The sequence below is a fragment of the Oryctolagus cuniculus genome, chromosome 10 (assembly GCF_964237555.1).
Source record: "Oryctolagus cuniculus chromosome 10, mOryCun1.1, whole genome shotgun sequence".
Lineage (NCBI taxonomy): Eukaryota > Metazoa > Chordata > Mammalia > Lagomorpha > Leporidae > Oryctolagus > Oryctolagus cuniculus.
In genome coordinates this window covers 15,628,072-15,649,161 of record NC_091441.1, presented here as the reverse complement: position 1 = coordinate 15,649,161, position 21,090 = coordinate 15,628,072, and the positions used below count along the sequence as shown (strand labels likewise).

The 21,090-nt window shown below is 40.9% G+C and overlaps 1 protein-coding gene across 1 annotated transcript in view; it reads left to right on the top strand.

Annotated features, from left to right (window-relative positions):
* The window catches only part of PHLPP1 (PH domain and leucine rich repeat protein phosphatase 1), a 229,866-nt gene that overhangs the window by 165,871 nt on the left and 42,905 nt on the right, over window positions 1-21,090 (top strand). Inside the window, exons 7-10 of the mRNA XM_051851890.2 lie at window positions 84-286; window positions 2,556-2,616; window positions 6,281-6,376; window positions 10,999-11,154. Of these exons, the coding sequence (XP_051707850.2) occupies window positions 84-286; window positions 2,556-2,616; window positions 6,281-6,376; window positions 10,999-11,154 (516 nt within the window). The remainder of the gene's footprint in view (window positions 1-83; window positions 287-2,555; window positions 2,617-6,280; window positions 6,377-10,998; window positions 11,155-21,090) is intronic.

Below are 21,090 nucleotides of genomic sequence, written 5' to 3'. Positions count from 1 at the left end.
GTACCCCACCATAATAGGGTGTGGCCATTTATTGGCGACACTGCAGTTAATTGCAGCCTCTCTCTGCTTCCTTTACTCTTCAGATTGAACGTAATTCGGGAGGTAATAGCGGATGCAGTGGACTTTGTGCAGCACGTCACTCAGCTTGACCTGAGAGACAATAAGCTGAGCGAACTGGATGCCATGATTTTCAACAACATTGAAGTTTTACACTGTGAAAGGAATCAGTTGGTGACATTAAACATCTGTGGCTATTTCCTAAAAGCACTCTATGCCTCTTCCAATGGTATGTAACAAAGACCACATCAACGTTTCTCTTTTGGTTCCAAGAGCTTACCCAGCACCATGATCTCTGCCTTTCTGATTTTTCTTTCCTCATTCGTTGGTAAAGTAAGTATTAAGTTTGCTATGATAAAAGTCATAAAAGAAGAATACTGGTTTGGTATTTAAAGAAATCAAAAAGGAAGATTTTACTGTTCCTAGCTGTTTAAAAATTCAAGTTTGTCTTCTTTAGATAATTTACTCCCAATTTTGATTTGGTTCTTCTGATTAAAGAAAGGGAGGAGGAGAAATGAACTATTTCTTTGGCAACATTATTAAGGTAGTAAATTTGTAGGCTTGATTTAATGCTGGAGAGTGAAAGAAAAGCTCACTGTGGACTCCATTCAGGATCTCCAGTTTCATGTTCCACTAATAAAGGAATGCGATAGCCTGACTTACGTAACCACAAAGATAGCATAAAGCAGATGTCTTAATCACTTAGTAAGTTCTCTTCTTCAGAATTTAAACTTCATGACAGGTCCAGAAAAGAAAAGTTTCTGTGGGCATATGCTTATTCGGGAAGATCTCAGTCCCCTGCAATCAGCAAACTGAATGGAAACAAGTATTGACTTCTACAAGTTGAACCTGTGTTTACCAAGCACTTGTTTTATGCATGATGTAGTCCGCAAGTGCTAAAAGCGTGGTGGTGGTTGTTTTTAATGTGCCTGTTGTTTTCTCATTGGAGAACAGAGGCAGGCTCCAAGTGGCACAAGTTCTGGGCTAATCAGAGCTCTGTGCTGGGGGTTGCAGGATTTGGGGTCAGGGAATGAAGTGGGAGGAAGTGTTACCGGCTTGCTTATTAATAATTTGAAATTAATAAACCTTGTGGGTTCATGCCTCATATTCAGAGAAGAATTCTGAATACTGGTACAAATAAACCAGGCAGCATGCTAAGTTTTTAAGCTTTTATTCAGTGAGAGAATTGCATAGTAGAGTGAGGGCCCTATCTAAAAGAGAAAAAGAAATCTGGATTCATACTGAGCACCAGGAGCTAGCCACATGGAGGTGCATGCAGGCCAGGAAGCATGGTGCCCAAAGGCGGGGTAGCAGGGGTCCATAATGGCAAAAAAGGGCAAAAGGGCCAGGACCACTGTATTTCAGGCCTTTAATCCACTTCCAAAGGGGAATGATTGATTAACCTGATTGTCAGGTGGGCACACAGGTGTGGCCAGGTAGGGGCGTGAGGTCACACAGGGAGCATGGTGAAGGTGTGGTCTTCCAGCTCACAAACTTAATCAATTTTATTCTGTATTCCTGCCTACAACAGAAGGAATGTGAATATGATTTGATCAGCAGTTGTCCTGGATGCACAGAAGTCATTATGGGATGCAGGGCTTGGAGTTGAATGGCAAAGCACTAGGTACATAGTAATCTGTAGGTATCAGGAGAGATTCTTAAGTGGAGATATGTGATGCAAGTGATGCTGTTAAGATAGCAAGCAGGAAAGGAGTGTGGTGCAGATGCTTTGATGGGAGAAGAGTGAGGGAATCTAGTGCCCCACTAATCCAGGTTATTGTGATGGGCTTTGTGTGAGCTGGGGGGAACTTGGCAGCGAGGACTATGTGTGTTGATTTGAAACAACTACTCGGAAGTAGTATCTGACACTATCGAAGAAAAGTAATTGGAAAAAGGAAGAGAGCTGGGACCAAAAGTGGACTTAAAAACCCTTACTGGGCAAGCCAATAGGAACTAAACCTTTGAAGGACTTGGTGAAAAGTTAAGAGAAGCTAAGAGACATTTAGAAGCTATTGTGTCTGAGAAGCAAAACCTGGGTAGACAGTAGTGTCACGTTTCATAAAATCTTGAAGAAGAGTTTTCAGATTTGACTAGGGGAAGTCATTTTGACCTCCTGGAGAGCTGGTTCAGTAGAGAGAGCAAGACAAAAGATAAGATGAATTTAGTTTTGTGGAGGGCACTCTGCTTGTTACAAAGATGGCATTCCGTGGGTTTTTCTTCCCAGTGAAGTTAGCATGCATTACAAGAGGAGGACCATAGTGAATGGCTGGGGAAGAGGCAGGAAAGTAGAATGAGTGGTTTATTCTCATCTCTGAATAAGATCTTGTGATTAAATTAGAAGTTAGCTTTACCTTCCTGTGCTTTCAAAGTTGAATGGATGTATTGTACTTCCTAAACTAAACAAACGGTGGAAAATAAAGCACAATAATGATATTCTACGTACAAAGAGTCTCTGTCACTTGGATAATAAGGTTTTTGTGTGTTTATTTTCCTTCTAGAACTTGTCCAAATTGATGTTTACCCAGTTCCGAATTATCTGTCCTACATGGATGTTTCAAGGTAATAAGTCAAGATTCAGAGCACTCTTGCATCTGCTAGAAAATTGTTTAAATAGTTCTGTCTGAACTTATGCATAACTACACCTTTTATATTTTGAAGATAAAAAATAAAAATTAGTGATTTTTACATATTCTGTAAAATGTATATTACTGTCTAGCCATTCAAATACTGTTTGTGGCGGGAGTGGGTTAGCTTACTGGTTAAGATGCTCATATCCTGGGGCTGGTGCTATGGTGTAGCAAGTTAAGCTGCCGTCTACATTGCTGGCATCCCATATGGGTGCCAGTTTGTGTTCTGGCTGCTCCACTTCCCATCCAGCTCTCTGCTAATGCACCTAAGAAAGCAGTGGAAGATGGCCCAAGTCCTTGCAGAAACTCCTGGCTCCTGGCTTCTGCCTGTTTCAGGGCTGGCTGTTGTGGTCATTTGGGGAGTGAACCAACAGATAGAAGATCTGTCTCTGTCTCTGTCTCGTCTTCTCCCTATGTAATTCTGACTTTCAAATAAATAAATAAATCTTAAAAAAATATACTGTATTCTGTATAATTCAAGCCAGCAGAATCAAGGTGTTATTTTGAACACTGGATGTGGACTTGAAAGATTAGGGTCATGACTGGAAGGCCCAGTTACTCTTTTTTTAACCGTGTCTTTTTGTTTCTCCTTGAAATAATGTTAATTTCTTTATTTTAAAAAGATTTATTTATTTATTTATTTAAAAGGCAGAGTGACAGAGAGGCAGAGAGAGAGAGAGAGGTCTTCTGTCTGCCGGTTCACTCCCCAGATGGCCCCAACTTCAGAGCTGTGCCTATCTGAAGCCAGGAGCATCTTCCTGGTCTCCACACAAATGCAGGGGCCCAAGGACTTGAGCCATCTAATTCTGCTTTCCCAAGCCTCAGCAGAGAGCTGGATCAGAAGTGGAGCAGGCGGGACTTGAACCAGCGCCAATTTGGGATGTTGGCACTGTAGGCGGCATCTTTACCCACTACACCACAGCACCCATCCCTTTTTTTTATTATTATTATTTTGGATTCCTCCCTTTTGTTATTTTGTACGTATATCTTCCTGCTGAGAATTCTTAGAAAATAACTACTGGGCCTACCAAAACAGGCGTTCTTTGTACCCTGCCTGGCTTTCCAGTCATTTTTGAATAGGCTGACCATCTGGTGTTTCAGGCACATTTGCTTCTGCAGTGCACCATTTTATTCCAGTTCTCACAGACTGTGTAGTTGACTTTGTCATGAAGCAACAAATAAAACTTTAATAATTACAACACACAAAAATTCAAACTCATTTTGAGGGTAATTTCAAAGGGAGTACCCAAATTTCCTGAGCACATGGGAGTTTGTGACCCCTCAGTGTGATAACTGTTAAGTCATTTCAGGTCTGAATTCTGATATACTTGTTAACCGTCACCATACCATGTAATCACAACTGCAGTGTGATTTGTCATGAACAGAACGTTGTCTTTCATCAGGAAAGTAAACAGACTTAGCTATTTAAATAACTACTCAATCGTAATTATGTAAGATTTGGTCAATATTTAGCTATTAGGAGGATTGCTGCGATTTTATTTTGTTTATAATTATAGAATTCTTTGACTAGTACATTTTATAATTATGAGAATCATTCAAAAGGTTTATGGGAAAATGGAATTAAAAGATAATGCATCTTTCCCTGAACTTTTTAAAGTACCCTTATACTTATCAGACAGTTTTATTTAATGAACTTGAAATGAGATGATACCCAATTTAAAGTCTCTTGTTTCCTTTCTACCTGTCCTAGATATTGTTTTTCTCACCTTTTAAATAAGAACAAGAGCAAGTCTGTGGCTTAGCGGTTAAGACACCAGCTGTGGTACCTGCTTCGCATATTCAGGGTAGATCTTCCATCTGCTGATTCAATCCCCAAGTGCCCTCAAAGCAAAGGGCTGGGCTGGGCCCAACACTGGGAGCTGGGAACTCAATCCAGGTCTCCCACATCTGTGGCAGGAATCCAACTACTTGAACCATCACTTGCTGCCTCCCAGAGTGTACACTAGCAGGAAGCTGAAAGGAGAGCAGAGCTGGGACTTGAAGCCAGGCACTCTGATACGGGATGCAGGTATCCAGAGCAGAGTCTTAACCATTATGCCAAACACTTGCCCCAGAAAACTATTTTTAAATCATGTGTGATTTTGCCACCCTAACATTGCCACTCTTTTCCCCATTTCCCATATCTTATAGGCTTTACCTTAAGCATCACAGAATTGTTAATCTGTATGTAAATAATTAAATGCCAGTTTAGATTTTGTATGCCTGGCCACTAAACAAATTAAAAGAGAAGGTAAAAGGCTAACTGTGTAGGACTAGGGAATCAATGAGATGTAGATTTGTCTAACTAATGGTCAATTCAAGTAAGTCACCATTAGTTCACTTGTTTCCAGTAATTATAATTTCCATCTAATACGCAGGTAAATAATTTTCAATAATTATTCCTGAGTCTTTTTTTTATTAGACAGGCAGAGTTAGTGAGAGAGAGAGACAAAGAGAAAGGTCTCCCTTCTGTTGGTTCACCCCCCAAATGGCTGCTACGGCCGGTGCACTGCACCCATCCAAAGCCAGGAGCCAGGTGCTTCCTCCTGGTCTCCCATGCGGGTGCAGGAGCCTAAGCACTTGGGCCATCCTCCACTGCCTTCCTGGGCCACAGCAGAGAGCTGGACTGGAAAAGGAGCAACCAGGACTAGAACCCGGCGCCCATATGGGATGCCGGCGCTACAGGCGGAGGATTAACCAAGTGAGCCACGGCACCGGCCCTAATCCTGAGTCTTAACCATCAGTGCACCTTTCCTTGTAACATTTTAAAACTGCTTGTCTTTCTTTCCATTTTTCCATGATTGTGTTTTCATTATGCCAACTGGAGTTGGGAAGTATTTTAATGTTAAGGGTAAAAATGTAAATTTGAACATAAAACCACATCATGCCATTTGATTCTTTGATTAAACTAGAAGTGTATGTATCCTTGTTTTCCAATATAAGGCATCCTCTCTTTAAATTTGCATGAGTCTATAGACTTTTTGGGAAAGTGATTGTAGAAACTAGACTTAGGGGCCAATGTTGTGGTGTGGTGTGGTGGGTTAAGCCACCTCCTGCAATGCTTGCTTTCCATATGGGTGCTGACTCAAGATCACTCAAGATCACCACTTCCAGTGCAGCTCCCTGCTAGTGTGCTTGGGAGAGCATTAGATGATGGCCCAAGTGCTTGGGCCCCTCCACCCACGTTGGAGACTCGGTAAAATCTACTGGCTCCTCGTTTTGGCCTGGCCCAACCCATGCTGTTGTGGCCATTTGGGGAGAGAACCAGCAGATGGAAGATGTCTCTGTCTCTGTCTCTCTCTCTCTATAACTCCGCCTTTCAAATAAACAAAAAATAAATCTTTAAAAAAAAAAAACTAGACTTAAAAAGACTGTAAACGATGAAGATGATGGAACCGTATTCTTTTTCTGCATTTTGTCTATCACAGTTCATCTTGCTTCTGGAATGTAGTGAAAGCATATAGCCTTTTGATTTATACTAACTGTTCTTTGGCATTTTATTTAAAGTTTTGTTTATTCTTTGTAATATTTTTATTTTAGAACCATATTGAAGCCATTTTTAATCCCCAAAATAATTTTTGTGTTCTTGTATTTAGGAATCGCTTAGAAAATGTGCCTGAATGGGTATGTGAAAGCCGAAAGCTAGAAGTTTTGGATATTGGCCATAATCAAATATGTGAGCTTCCTGCCCGGTGAGTATTACAGAAAAGTGAGAGAATCTCAAGATAGATGAGCCTTTTTTTAGTTGCTGATTCCTTGTTTAACTTATTATGAAGTCCTACAGCAGTTTGGTGTATTTTACCCGATACGCTGTCTTTAGGTTATAAACTTTCTCCGTGCACTGAAGAGTAGAATGAAACTTTGACTCTGCTGCACTTTTCAAAGCCCTGCAAGCAATGGTGCTTGGTGGAAGTTTTTAAAAAAAACTAAGAGATGTTTGAAGACAGTGAACAATATTATAGGCTCATCTCTGGCTTCTTAATTCTTTGAGAATCTTCATGTCTGTCCATTGACTTACCAATAAATAATTTTTATTTTCCCTAGAATACAACTTTGCAGGGTTTGGAGGGGCAGAAGTGGGAAAGAGTGTTAGATTATTAAACATTGAAAGAACAAACTAGATTCTCCATTTCTTGGCGTGAAATTTGGAGTAGAAGTTCTAAGAACTTCTCTTTTCTTCTCCCTTTTAATGTGTGTCTATGTGTGTGTGAGAGAGGTTTTTTTTAAAGTTTTATTTATTTTTAAAATTTATTTGAAAGGCAGAGTGACAGAGATGGGGTGGGGTGGGGGAAGACATCTGCTGATTCACTCCCCAAATGGCCATAAAGGCTGGGGCTGAGTCTGACAGAAGCCACGAGCCTGGACTCGCCATTCATGTCTCCCACATGAGTGGCAGGGACCCAGATATTTGGCCATCTGCTTTCTTTCCAGGCACATTAGCAGGGAGCTGGATCAAAAGCAGATCTTCTGGGACTCAAACCATTGCTATGATACAGGTTGGCGGCATCGCAGGTGACGGCCTCCAGCCCCTCACTTATGTTGTTATTAATTTCAAAATTTTCATGTTATGGCAAATATTGCAAAATAGCCATGTGATGATATCTGAATAGAGACATATATTCTCAAATTAGCTAATTATGGCATAAAATGTCACTGTACTTCACTGACTGGCACTTTAATTACCATCAAGAGAGGACTCTGTAGCATAGTGGGTAAAGCTGCTGCCTGCAGTGCCGCCATCCCATATGGGTGCCAGTTCGAGTCCCGAATGCTCAACTTCTGATCCAGCTCTCTGCTGTGGCCTGGGAAAGCAGTAGAAGATGGTTCAAATCCTTGGGCCCCTGCACCTGTGTGGGAAACCTGAAGGAAGCTCCTGGCTCCTGGCTTCGGAGCCAGGAGTGAACCAGTGGATGGCAGACTTCTGTCTCTCTCTTTCTCTCTCTCTCTGCCTCTGCCTCTCTGTAACTCTACCTTTTAAATAAGTGAATAAATCTTTTTTAATAAAAAGTATTTTGAGTATAGAGTTAAGTAAAATATATAATAAGAATTAATTTGCTTGTTTTTACTTTGGCTATTAGAAGATTGAAAATACGTGGTTTGCATTATATTTCTGGTAGATAACACTGTGTTATATATAGCCCTTACAAAAGAAATGAGAGATCTTTTCAGTCCCTGAAAAGCTCAGTTAATTTTACTTTATTTCTCAACCATGCGTTATACCTGTAAATCTGATTCTTTTGAAAATGCGTTTTGCCCTAGGGTATTATGTTGACTGAGCATTTAGGTGACCTAGTATAGCCCATCACCATTATCAAGAGGGTGTGCATGTGTGTGTGTGTTTGCCTATTTCAGAAGAGGAACAGGGGTTGCAAATAATTTATTGAAAAAAATCCATCCTTTAAATGATTCATTTATTTTAAAAGCAGAGCATCAGAGGGAAAGGGAGAGACAAAGGGAGAAAGAATCTTCTCTCTGTCCCAAATGGCCACAACAGCCAGGTCCAGACCAGGCTGACGCCCGGAGCCAGGAACTGCATTCTGATCTCCCACTTGAGTGGCAAGGACTCTAGTACTTGGACCATCTTCTGCTGCTTTCCCAGTCACATTAGTGGGAAGCTGGATTGGAAGCAGAGCAGCTGGGCTCGAACCAGCTCTCTGAATGGAGTGCTGGCATCCTGGCAGCAGCTTTACCTGCTGTGCCACACATCGACCCCTGAAAAAAGATTTTAATGTATCTTTCCTCTGTTTGCTGTTTTCTCTTCCCCACACCACCTCTACCCCCTCACAGTCCAACAGACAGCCCTTTGGCAACTGAAGTTTCTGGTTTTCTATAGCCTGCAACAAAGATAATGTAGATATATATACACACAAGCAAATAAATATAAGATCATCGATATTTTATCCAATTTTCCCCAGAGTTCATTAATCTTAGATTTACTTTGGAGTAGTATAGGCTTGTTTTAGATCTAAACAAATGCTTATTCAAAGCCAAGTTCCAAATGCTGTATTGTCAAAGAATTTAAATAATAGTATGCTTGTAAGTCTGTCTTTCTGAAACAGAAACAGTATGTATTTTTTTCTTTTTAATGGTTTAGTTGCAGACTTTTTATAAGCCCTACCATTGATGTGATATTCAGGCAAGACAGTGATTCATGAGGATTGGTTTAATATTAAGACTTCAAATAAGTATGTGAAGGGATTGTCAAAAAGAAGTATTATTTAGAAGTGGGAATGTATTAAAAAGGAAAGTATTTTAAAGATTTATTTTATATTTTTGAAAGACAGAGTTACAGAGAGAGAGGTCTTCCATCCGCTGTTTGACTCCCCAGATGGCCGCAACAGCCAGAGCTGCGCTGATCCAAAGTCAGGAGCCAGGAGCTTCTTCTGGGTCTCCCACACAGGTGCAGGGGCCCAAGGACTTGGGCCATCTTCTACTGTTTTCCCAGGCCATAGCAGAGAGCTGGATTGGAAGCAGAGTAGCTGGGTCTCAAACCGGCACCCATTTGGGTTGCCAGCTCTCCAGGCCAGGGCTTTAACCCGCTGCACCACAGTGCTGGCCCCAATAAAAGGAAAGTATTTTAATACTTAGTATCCAAAAGAATTGAACCAAATCCAGTAATTAACATTTAGTAATGATCCTGTAATCAATCAAGTCTACTTTTTCTGTTGGGAAAAACTTAAGATAAAGATTGTGTCAGTTGGTTTTCAGTTTTCCATGTGTTATGGTAGATAACTGAGAGGGGTCATCATGGATAAGATTCTCCAAATGCTGCATTATTGGGTTGCTATGACTGACAGCAGAGACTGCTGCATGACTACTGATTGTCTAGCTGCCCTGAGCAATCTGCCTTGGCACACTGACACCTTAACCTGCAAAGTCAGATTTAATGGTTGCTTGTGGTGTCACAGGATTATGGCATAGCTGATTAAACCATTGCTTGTAATGCCAGTATCTGATATCAGAGTGCTTATTCAAATCCCAGCTGCTCTGCTATCAATACAGCTCCCTGCTGATGTGCCTGGAAAACAGCAGAATATAGCTCAAGTAGTTGGGTCCCTGCACCCATGTGGGAGACTGGGAGAGAGTTCTTGGCTTCTGGCTTCAACCTGGCCCAAACCTGGCTGGGCCATCTGGGGAGTGAACCAGCAGATGGAAGTTACCTATCTCCTTCTCTCTTTCTCTCTCTCTCTTTTACTTTTTCACTTTTTTATAGTCTTTCAAATAAGTATATCTTAAAAAAAATAATAAAATGAATATAGTTATTCTCCAATGTATGGTGGATTTTAATAATTGTAAATCAGAGATCACTAAATTTTAATTAGACAAGAGGGGAATAAGTTTAAGAAATCTAAACTTGGTAACTATATTTAATGACAATGTATTTTGGAAAATCTGTTCACCATAAAATTTAGGTAGTGAAGTAATGCATATGTTAATTAGCTTGATATGGCCATTCCACAGTATGTGCACGCATGAAAGCATCTTGTTGTATACCATAAATTTGTACCTTTTGTTTGGTGATTAAAAATTCACTTAAATCTGTGAGTGAGGTCAAAATGAAGGGGCAGGAGCCAGGAGGTGGATGAGGAAGCCTCCCTCTGCAGCTGCAGAGTAAATACATTCCTATTCCGTTGTGATCATGATGCAGTTCTAGTCTTACTTGTCTGCGTTTCCTACAAATCTGTATTTTAATCAGGATCTGTTTCATTCCCTGTAACTGTTGGAGAAGTGTGGAGTGGTCATAGGCAGATTTACTTCAGATTAACTAGTTTTCATCATTGTTGTACTTCTGGAAGGGTACATTGTCGTACCCTTAGGAAAAACACAGCCAAGCTTCCAAACAGCTCTTTAAGGCTCACAAGAAAATAGTGAATCAAGTAAATTCTGCTGTCCTCAGGAAGGTCTAGGATTAAACCAAAGAGACAACAAAAATATACAGAGAGGTCAGGAAAGGGAAAAACCGTTATAATTGTGAAATGTAACTGGAAGCACACAACATCTTCCCACTTGACTTTTATAAAAGTTTAACTGGATAGAAGAGTCTTTATTTAATTCTGTAGGTAAAGATTCCTCAGCTCAGTTTATTCAGAATCTGTTCTGGGTAGAACACCCAGCATTCTAGGCCAATACAAAACAGAGGTCCTACCTTAAAGAAGTATAAAACCTTTTAAAGCTGACCTTGTCGGTCTAACAAGATTAGCCTCATCTGTTCAGTCTCTGCTATGAAACTTGATTTTCGCTAGGTAGAGCTTCTTTGCGCAATATTCCTTTTCATTTTTCCTCATCCTTCTGTCTTTTGTTCCTTTCTGTGCAGCTTATTTTGTAATAGTAGCCTCCGGAAACTGCTGGCAGGACACAACCAATTGGCAAGGCTGCCTGAAAGACTTGAAAGAACCTTGGTGGAGGTCTTGGACGTGCAACACAACCAGCTCCTTGAGCTACCGCCAAACCTCCTGATGAAGGCAGACAGGTAAAGCAGTTTTTCCTACTCATTCGTCTGAGTCTGTAAAATGCTCCCTCATCAGTATTCTGTCTTCCATGATCTGAGAGCATTGGTTTAAACTTCCCGCTTCCAGTTGTCCTGTCTTGTTTGTGATTTTACTTTATGTGGTTGTAGATACCCGCAGTCAACCGTGGTCTGAAATTTCTGGTATTGGTCTTGAATCCTGAGAGCAACCACATTCACACAACTTTTATTATAGTATATCGCTTTAATTATTCTATTGTGTTGTTATTGCTCTTAATCTCCTGTGCCTAATTTTTGAATTAATCTTTATCATAGATGCTGTAGACCTTCCTCAATATCTGAGGATTCCACATTCAGAAACTTAACCGACTGTGGAGTCAAAATATTTGGGGGAAAATTGCATCTGTACTAACCAGATACAGACTTTTTCTTGTCACTCTTCCCTGAACAGTAAAGTAAAGCAACTATTAACATAACATTCACCTTGTATTATATATTGTAAGTAATCTAGAAATGATTTTAAATATACAGGAAGATATGCCTACATATATGCAACTAGACTGTTGGATATAAGGCACTTGGGCATCCATGGATTTGGGTATCCTGGGGGGAAGGGGAGTCCTGGAACCACTCCCCTGTGGATGCTGAAGGAAGCCTCTTTGGTTTTGTTTGTTTGTCTGTTTGTTTAAAAGATTTATTTATTTGAAAGTCAGAGTTACACAGAGAGAGGAGAGGCAGAGAGAGAGAGGTCTTCCATCTGATGGTTCACTCCCCAATTGTGCATGGCCAGAGCTGCGCCGATCCGAAGCCAGGAGCCAGGAGCTTCTTCCAGGTCTCCCACGTGGGTGCAGGGGCCCAAGGCCTTAGGCCGTCTTCTGCTGCTTTTTCCCAGGCACATTAACAGGGAGCTGACTTGAAAGTGGAGTAACCAGGACTCTAACTGGTGTCCATATAGGGTGCTGGTGCTATAGGCAGTGGCTTTACTTGCTACGCCACACACTGGCCCCAAAAGATTTTTTGAGATATCTCATGATAAAGATTAAAAAGTTAAGGGGCCAGTGTAGCAGGTAAAGATGCTACCTGCAGTACTGTCATCCCTATGGGTGCTGGTTCAGGTCCCAACTGCTCCTCCAATCCAGCTCCCCGCGGGTGTGCCTGGGAAGGCAGCGGAAGATGGTTCAAGCCCTAGGGCCCCTGCACCTACATGGGAGACACAGAGGAAGCTCCTGGCTCCTGGGTTTAGACCAGCCCACCTCTGGCTATTGCAGTTATTTAGGGAGTAAACCAGCAGTTGGAAACTCTCTGGCTCTCTTTGTAACTCTGCCTTTCAGATACATAAATCTTTTTAAAAAGATTAAAAAGTTGCATTTAATTTTGTACAAAGAAAAGAGAGGAAATGGATCTTTTTACCTAAAAAATTAATAAAATTTAGCCATGGTTTTAGCTTGTGTGATATTATGTGGGCAAAGTAACAGTCCAAGAACCCTGCTCTCCTGAGCTGAATAAGATAGCCTGCAATATGTTCTAAAATTCCTATACTCCTATCACAATACTTAGCACACATTGTACAGTAATTTCTTATTCACCTGTATCACTCCACTTTTAGATTATTAACTCTGTAACTCCAATGAGTGTGTCTTTGTTATAGTTTTATTGTGAATATCTTATACCATATCTGAAATGAAGTTAGGCAACAAATATTTGCTTAATGGATGACAGAATATTCACGTTTTATATATTACTCTCCTAGCTTCATATTTTTTCCTGCATTTTTTTAATGATCTTACAAGGTACAACTTATAAAGCATACAACTCTTTTGTTTGTTTGTTTTTGAAGATTTATTTATGTATTTGAAAGAGTTACACAGACAAGGAGAAGCAGAGAGAAAGAGAGGTGTCTTTATCCACTGGTTCACTCCCCAATTGGCTGCAACGGCCAGAGGTGTGCCAATCTGAAGCCAGGAGCAAGGAGCTTCTGGGTCTTCCATGTGAGTGCAGGGGCCAAAGGACTTGGGCCATCTTTTACTGCTTTCCCAGGCCATAACAGAGAGCTGGATCAGAAGTGGAGCAACCAGGACTTGAACTGGTGCCCATATGGGATGCTGGCACTGCAGGCAGTAGCTTTTCCTGCTACGAGCACTGGCCCCTAAAGTGACATAAAACAGTCCTCATTGTGGCCAATTTGATAAACTCATGACTGACAGGTGAATAGTGCAGGACCCTGCCATAGAAAATAACCATTCTTTATCCATTTCTGGGAGTTTGGTGTTTTCTTGTTTTTGTTTTTTTAAAGAATTGTTTATTTATTTGAAAGCCAAGATACAGAGGGAGGGAGAAACAGGTATCTTCGATCTGCTGGTTCACTCCTCAAGCAGCTGTATTCATTGACCAGGGCCAGGTCTGGGCCTGACCAGAGCCAGGAGCACGGAACTCCAACGGGGTCTTCCACTTAGGTAGCAGGGGCCCAAACACTTGAGCTGTCTTCTGCGCTTTCCTAAGCAGATTAGCAAGGAGTTGGATCAGAAGTTGAGCAGCCAGCATTCGAACCAGCACTCATGAGATGCTGGTAAAGGCCGTGGCTTAACCTGCTGCAGCTCATTGCTGACCCCTCAGGGGTTTGGGATTTTATAGGTCAGTTCTGTTTTTCATCCTCTAGAGGCAGTCAGTAAGTAGTCATTGTGTATACTTGACGCTGAGGAAGATGTGAAAACATCCCTAGAGGAGCTGACCGTTTAGTCAAGTAGACTCTTATTTTCATGTTGTCATGTGTTTGGACAAGGATTTGAGCAAGGGCAACTGTAATTTTAGATTGTTCCACGGGGATTCCTATTGCTCCCAGATTGACAGCTGCTGCCTTTACTGTTGGCTTTATGACCCCTGGCAGGTCATGCTAAATGTCAGTTTCCTCATTTTGCTTATTTTGTACAATTCCCAAATGGAACCTGTAAGTTGAGATAGGAAGGATTGTGTGAACTTGAATATTTCTAGTAATGCAACATGGGTGGATCAGGACAGGAACTGAGCCACTAAAGGAGGACATTGGTGTAATGAATGGTACAGGGTGAGCAAGCAGTGTTTGCTAAAGGGTTTTAGGCAGCAGTTCCCATAGTCCAGCTACTAGGCTGGGCTAGCTGGAGAACAGAGGCTGCTGTGGGAGGCAATCAGCCAGCCTTTTGAGGCCTTCAGGGAGGCCAGGGCACTAAAGGCTTTTCTGGAGTAAGGGCTGGGGTGAACAAGAAGGAGCAGGTATCTTGGTTTATTTTCTGAAACAAAAGCAATGACCAAAAAAGACAAAAATAAAGAAATTTGTTAGGAAGGCAAAGCCTAGTGCCTTTGTTTTCCCACCAGTAACATAGCAGCGTTTAGCAACTGATCTCTTAGTGATGACTGAGTCAGAATGAAAAGTTACGGGCTGGCTTGGTTATCTCAGGGAGATGGGATTGCGAAGAGGGTGGAGCAGAATTGATGAGTTCTTTTTTAAACCACATTTTTGTACTATTCCATGCTTTAAGGCAAGAAAAACAAAGCATGTTCTAGTAATTCCACCAGACTGCTGCTGCTTAAAGGATTCCTATTCCTACAAGCTTCTTCTGCACAACCTGAATAATGGAGGTTTTATCTACCTGTTTTTGTTTTTTGTTTTTTTTTTTCAAAAAGTATATATTTTGCTATTAGGGCATTCTTTACAGAAAAATGTATAGCTATTGTGTATTTCTTTTGATGAGTTGAGGGGGCAAAAACTAGTACTGAGAGTTATTTAAAGCAGATTAACCCAGAAAAAATGGAATTTAAAGTATTGTAAGTTTTTTAGAAAGGAGTCTTTTTGACAGGATCCTTGTAGGTCATTTCAATTGTGATTTGTTTTATCTACATTTTCAGGACAGCACACATCTTATTCAACATAGTGTAAGTTTAAGTTGGTGTGCTGGATGCTGCAGGACGCTGAAAAATGACTAAATATAGGTGTCACCCTCAGGGAGCTTACAGTCTAAATCAGAGTTTAAAATAATGGCATAGTAAGTCTTAATAAAACATAAGTTTAAGAAGGCAGAAGAGCTGGTCTGGCGTAATTTAGGCTCATGATACAAAGAGCAGCTCTGTGCTGTATCACATGCACACAAAGCTGTGTGTGTGTCAGATGGCTTCAGTACTAACTAACTGCTTCATTTCTCTGTCCATTCAGTTTGCTTCATCATACTAATATTAAAGATATATAATTGTTCCTTTTTTCATGTATTTTTGCAATAATACTGGTTCTGTGTTTAGTCACATAACTAACTGAGGGAAGAGCTGGAGTACAAGCCTTCATCAGTTAAAATGATTTAAATCATGCTCTGGGTAGAACTTAACGTGTAGAAGAATCCGGAAAACTGTGTCAGAAAAAAAAAATGCATCACAAAAAGCAGAAAACCAAATTTTTACTTCTTGTCAGTTTTCCTTTGTTCTTTATCTTGCCTGCTAAAACCGGTCTCATAGTTTTATTTATATATTGTCTGTTAAATATTAAAGCTTTGCAAGTGAACATTTTTGTGTAACTGTTGAGGTATGCGTATAGCTCAAATCAGAGTGTCTGGATTCCATTCTCAGCTTCTGCTCCTAACTCCAGTGTCCTGTTGTCAGAGACTCGGGAAAGCAGCAGTGATGGCTCAAGTGATGGGATTCCTGCCACTCACAAGGGAGACCCAGTTTGCATTTCCAGGTCCCAGCTATGACCTGGCCCAGCCCCAGCCTTTGCAGGCATATGAGGAGTTTGTGAAACCACGGGATAGGAGAGTTCTCTCTCCCTTTTTCTCTGTCTGGCTGCCTCTCACAGAAATAATTTTTTTTAAATTATAGCTTGAGAATAATGTGAAATCTGCCATACCTGATAACAGGAAGGTTATTTGATAACCAAATAAGAGAGAGAAATCTACTTTAAATTAGAAGACTTTTATCTTTGAAAACTTGCACCCGATTTTATTGAAATTCTTATGACTTGAATCAGAAATTCAGTTTTTGAGTTTAATCTCCATGTTCATCTTTGAATTTTGTGTATTCTGATTTTTTTTCACTGGCAGTCAGAAACTATAAACAGTGATGATGTATGGTGGGGCATATATTACTGACAAGTTGACTGTACTTTTGTTTCTGGGGTCCAGGGCAAGATTCAGTTTCCTTTGGTAAACTGGCAGATATTCTAATCTGGATCTCACTGGCCTGAATTTCTCATCTTGAGAGCTTTTAGGGTTGAATTTTTTTTTTTTTTTAATGGAAACCTCCCAAGATAATTAGTTGTCATCACCAGATGGGCAGGGGAGTGGGTTGATCTTCCCTTTGGGTCACCAGCATGGATGAGACACTGCCAGAAGCATTGCCGTCCTTCCGCCTTCCTGAAATCTTGGCAGCCGCCAACTCCCTGTCCACCTAGCATCTGCAAGTGCATTTGATGGCCAGATACCGTCTCCTGATGGAGTCGTTCTAATTAACAAAGCCAGAATGGACACTTTAAAGGAGAATTAGAGATTCCTGTTGCGGATGGGCGTCCAGATCTGTTTTTCTCCCTGGTTGCAGCAGCAGTGTGTAATGTATTTTCAGGGGCAGGAGCGACTTGACTTTATCTGTAAATGAAGTTCATCGTAACTGTTCATTTGTATTTAACTGTCCCCAGAGTATTAGTCACATTACAGACCATAAGTTTTAGTGACTCAGGCAGAATATGTGTAAATATCAAAGGGACTAAAAGGGAAGAGAAAATGTAGAAGATCGTGATTGATTGACCATAACAACTGGTACCTTTTGGCAAAGGCAGACGTTTCTGGCATTTTGAAGAGATAAGTTGCCTACTGTGTTTCTTTAGTGAAGAGAACTGTTTTGTGAAGTTCTGCTATTTAGAGACTCAGGGTGGCCTGAAAAACAGTGCTTCTTGGTGTATCTTCAGAATGTCCTAGTGTGCTTACCAGATGTGCAGATTCTTGGCTCTTATCTCAGTTCTGCACACTTACACTCTAGAAACTGCCTGGAAATCTGCATGTTTAATAGGGCTCCACCCACCCCCACTGTGATTCCAGGATGGAGGGTTTCACTGAAAACTAAAGGTAACCACAGGTGCCACTGTTGAAGCAAACAGGTTTCTATAAAAGAAGAGTCTTCATGTGAAATTGAATGGTATACATATCCCATCTCTGTTTTTTATTTTTTTAATTCTTAGTTTTTAACAGATTCAATGTAGTTCACAGATACAATTTTAAGAATATAATGATTTTCTCTTCCTCCCTCCCTCCTTCCTTACTTCCTTTTTTTTTTTTTTTTGGAAGATTTATTTACATATTTGGAAGGCAGAGTTAGAGAGAGAGATATATCTTCCATCCTCTCATTCACTCCCCAAATGGCCACAACAACTGGGGCTAGACCAGGCTGAAGCCAGGAGCCCAGAGCTTCTCCCAGGTCTCCCTCGTGGGTGCAGAGGCCCAAGGACTTGGGCCATCTTTTGCTCCTTTCCCACTCACATAAGCAGGGAGCTAGATCAGAAATGGAGCAGCCAGGTCTCAAACCAGCGTCCATATGGGATATTGGCGTCCCAGGCAGAGGCTTTACCTGGGCCTCCTCATTTCTTTTGCGATAGCATTTTTAATTTACATTATAGCAAGGGCTTAATGCTTCAACATATAAGAAGTTTAACAAGTAAAAAGAAAAGTAAAAGACCGTCATTTAGAGGGAATGTAGGCAAGGGCTGAAGTAAAAATCAAATGGAAAGATGACCACTTTACCCATCTACAATAAATTTTAAAGTAACCACAGATCATTATATATTAAATACAGCAGTATAATAATAAATATAGTAGTATAACATTCCTGCAAATGGTTTAACAAAGGTATAAAACAAAGATTGACAAAACTATATTTACAGCAATAGTAATACACACAAACTAATATTGATACACAAAGACATTCCTTGTTGTTTTTCTTTTTTTAGCTTTTACTCCCATATATAAGGGAGACCATCTCTGTTTTGTGAAGTGTTGAGTTTCTCAAATATTTTAAAGTAGTGTTTCTTAGAAATAGATAGTACATCAAAATCACCTGGCAAAGTTTCCAAAACTAGAGAATCAGGCAGTGGGTTATTAGGGTTCTGGTGGCAAACTCCATTAGTTTTTAAAAGTTTATTCGTTTAAGAGGCAAAGAAAAAAAAAACAGAGACAGGAATACAGCTAAATTGAGAGGAAAAGGAGCACCCACCTTCTCTGTAGCCTAAATACCTGCAACAGGTCTTGGCTAGGCTGGAACCAAGAGCTGGAAACTCAGTTGAGGTCTTCCATGTGGGCAGGAACCCAGTTACTTGAGCCATCACCTGCCTTCCAAGGTATTTATTAGCAGGAAGCTGGAGCCAGGAATTAAACCCAGACACTCTGATGTGGGAGTCAGGCATTTTAACCACTAAGATATATGCCTACTCCTCCTTTTGTTTTTAACCAGAACAAATAGAAGGATTTAGTCAGAAGGTTCCAAGTACTACTGAGGTTAGCAGTGAACATTGCTCTTAGCCTGAAAAGAGGCCACTATGGATTATCAGGACTTACCCTGTTTTCCTTTTTTTTTTTTTTTTTTAAAAGATTTATTAATTTACTTGAAAGGCAGAGTTACAGAGAGGCAGAGGTAGAGAGAGAGTCTTCTATCCACTGGTTCATTCCCCAAATGGCTGCAACAGCTAGAGCTGGGCCGATCCGAAACCAGGAGCCTGGAGCGTCCTCTGGGTTTCCCACAGTTACAGGGGTCCTAGGACTTGGGCCATCCTCCACTGCTTTCCCAGGCTATAGCAGAGAGCTAGTTTGAAAGTGAAGCAGCTGGGACTCCAACTGGCACCCACTGGGATGCTGGCACTGCAGGTGGTGGCCTCACCTGCTTCGCCATAGTGCCAGTCTCTCCTTGTATTCTTGAGAGGCTGCTTTGGTAATGCTTACCATGGCTGTAATGCTCCTAAAACATGAATTAGGCACCTGTGCCCCTATCAGGGTGTGTGTGTGTGAGAAAGCTTAAGAGTGGGTATGTGTGCGTGTCCCCAGAGGCCACTAAAATGCGTTAGGACAAGGGTTTATGTAATAACATACTCTCAACTTGACCAATCATCAGAATTCTTTTATATACATTTTGAGACTTTATCTTAACCTATTTAACAAGACTATCTGAGAGCAGAATTAGAGAATATGAACTAATGAAAGCTCCCTTGATAATTCTGAGGTAAAGCCAGATAAGAAATAACTTTAATCATATGTTTTAAAGATCTATTTTTTTATTTTTAATTTACTTGAAAGGCAGAGTTAGAGAGAGAGAGGAAGAGAGATCTTTCAAGTGCTGGTTCACTCCCCAAATGGCCTCAACAACTGGGACTGGGCCAACCTGAAGCCAAGAGCCCAGAGCTTCTTCCAAGTCTCCCACATGGGTTCAGGGGCCCAAAGAATTGGGCCATCTTCCACTGCTTTCCCAGGAGCATTACCAGGAAGCTGGGTTGGAAATGGAGCAGCCGGGTCTCAAACCAGCACCCATATGGGATGCCAGCATTGCAGGCAGAGGCTCAACCTGCTATGCCACAATGCCAGTCCCTACTATATGTTTTAAAAGGGGTCATCTTATGGTATGTGAATTATATCTCTATAAAGCTATTATTTGAAAAACTGAAGAATTTGAGGAATCTCTACACCTATGTGCCCTTCTCCAGAAATCTACTAGAGGTTCTTGGTCTGGTTTGGGGCCCCTAGCCACATGGGGCTCTTCAGATACACACGTGCCATAAAATTTACCCTTTTTAAGACTCTGTTATCCTGAGGATGTTAGTAGTAATATGAGTGAGTGTAAAGTGTGTAATACGTAGTTCCTCTGTGTGTTAGCCGTGTTTTAGGAGGTCAGTGGTGACATGTAGCTAGTGGCTGCCATGTGGACAGTGAAGGTAGAGAACATTTCCATCCGACCAGAAAGCCTATGACTGTGCTCCAGCAAAGTGTGAATGTCATCCAACCAAGAAATAAATGGCTCGTATAATTTTAGCAAAAATTATGTATTGATGTCGATCTAAGACTAATAGAAAAGTGGGAAAGAGGGTGAAGATTAAGTTGTTAAGTGGTGACAAAGTGGAAATAATGCTGAAAATGGGAAGAGAAAAAAAAGAGTTTATTTATTTCTGCATGGGCAATTGGTGTAACTTAATACGAACAAAAACAGACAAGCCAGATCTTAATAAGGTAATTTGATAAGACATAGTACAAAGATAATTACTGGAAGAAAACAAGCTTCCCTAAATACTTCTCTCTCCCCCAAATTAATACATTCGAGAATAAGGAGTGTACAACCCAAAGAGAAAACATAGCAAATACTTATAAGTGTGAAGTACTATGATAGAGTTGAGACTAGGCATCAAATATATCAATGCCTATGGTTGAACTTAACCTCCCCAAATAGGAACAGTCCAAGTATCTGTTGGCTGGTGAATGATAAACCTAAAGTAGTACTTCCCAGTTAAGCTCTTAATAAAAAAGAAAGACAACAGATACTGAGAAATACTTCCTGAACATTATACTTTGGTGGGGAAACCCATTGACAGTTCCTTGAAAATCAGTAACAGGTTAAGAGTACACACTATTTCCAGTATTAGGGAAGACCCCATTTACAATAGTGTTAAAGAATGTTAAATACAGTGATAAGCTTAATTAAAAATATGCAAAGACATGGTGAAAATAAAAATGAAAACATCAAAGGGGCAGTGCTGTGGTTAAGCCTCTGCCTGCAGCACCGGCATCCCATATGGATGTTCTTGTCCTTGCTGGTCCACTTCCAATCCAGCTCTCTGCTAATGACCTGGGAAAGCAGTAAATGATGGCCCCTGCACTCGCGTGGGAGACCCAGAAGAAGCTCCTGGCTCCTGGCTTCAGATCGACCCAACTCTAACTATTGTGGCCATTTGGAGAATGA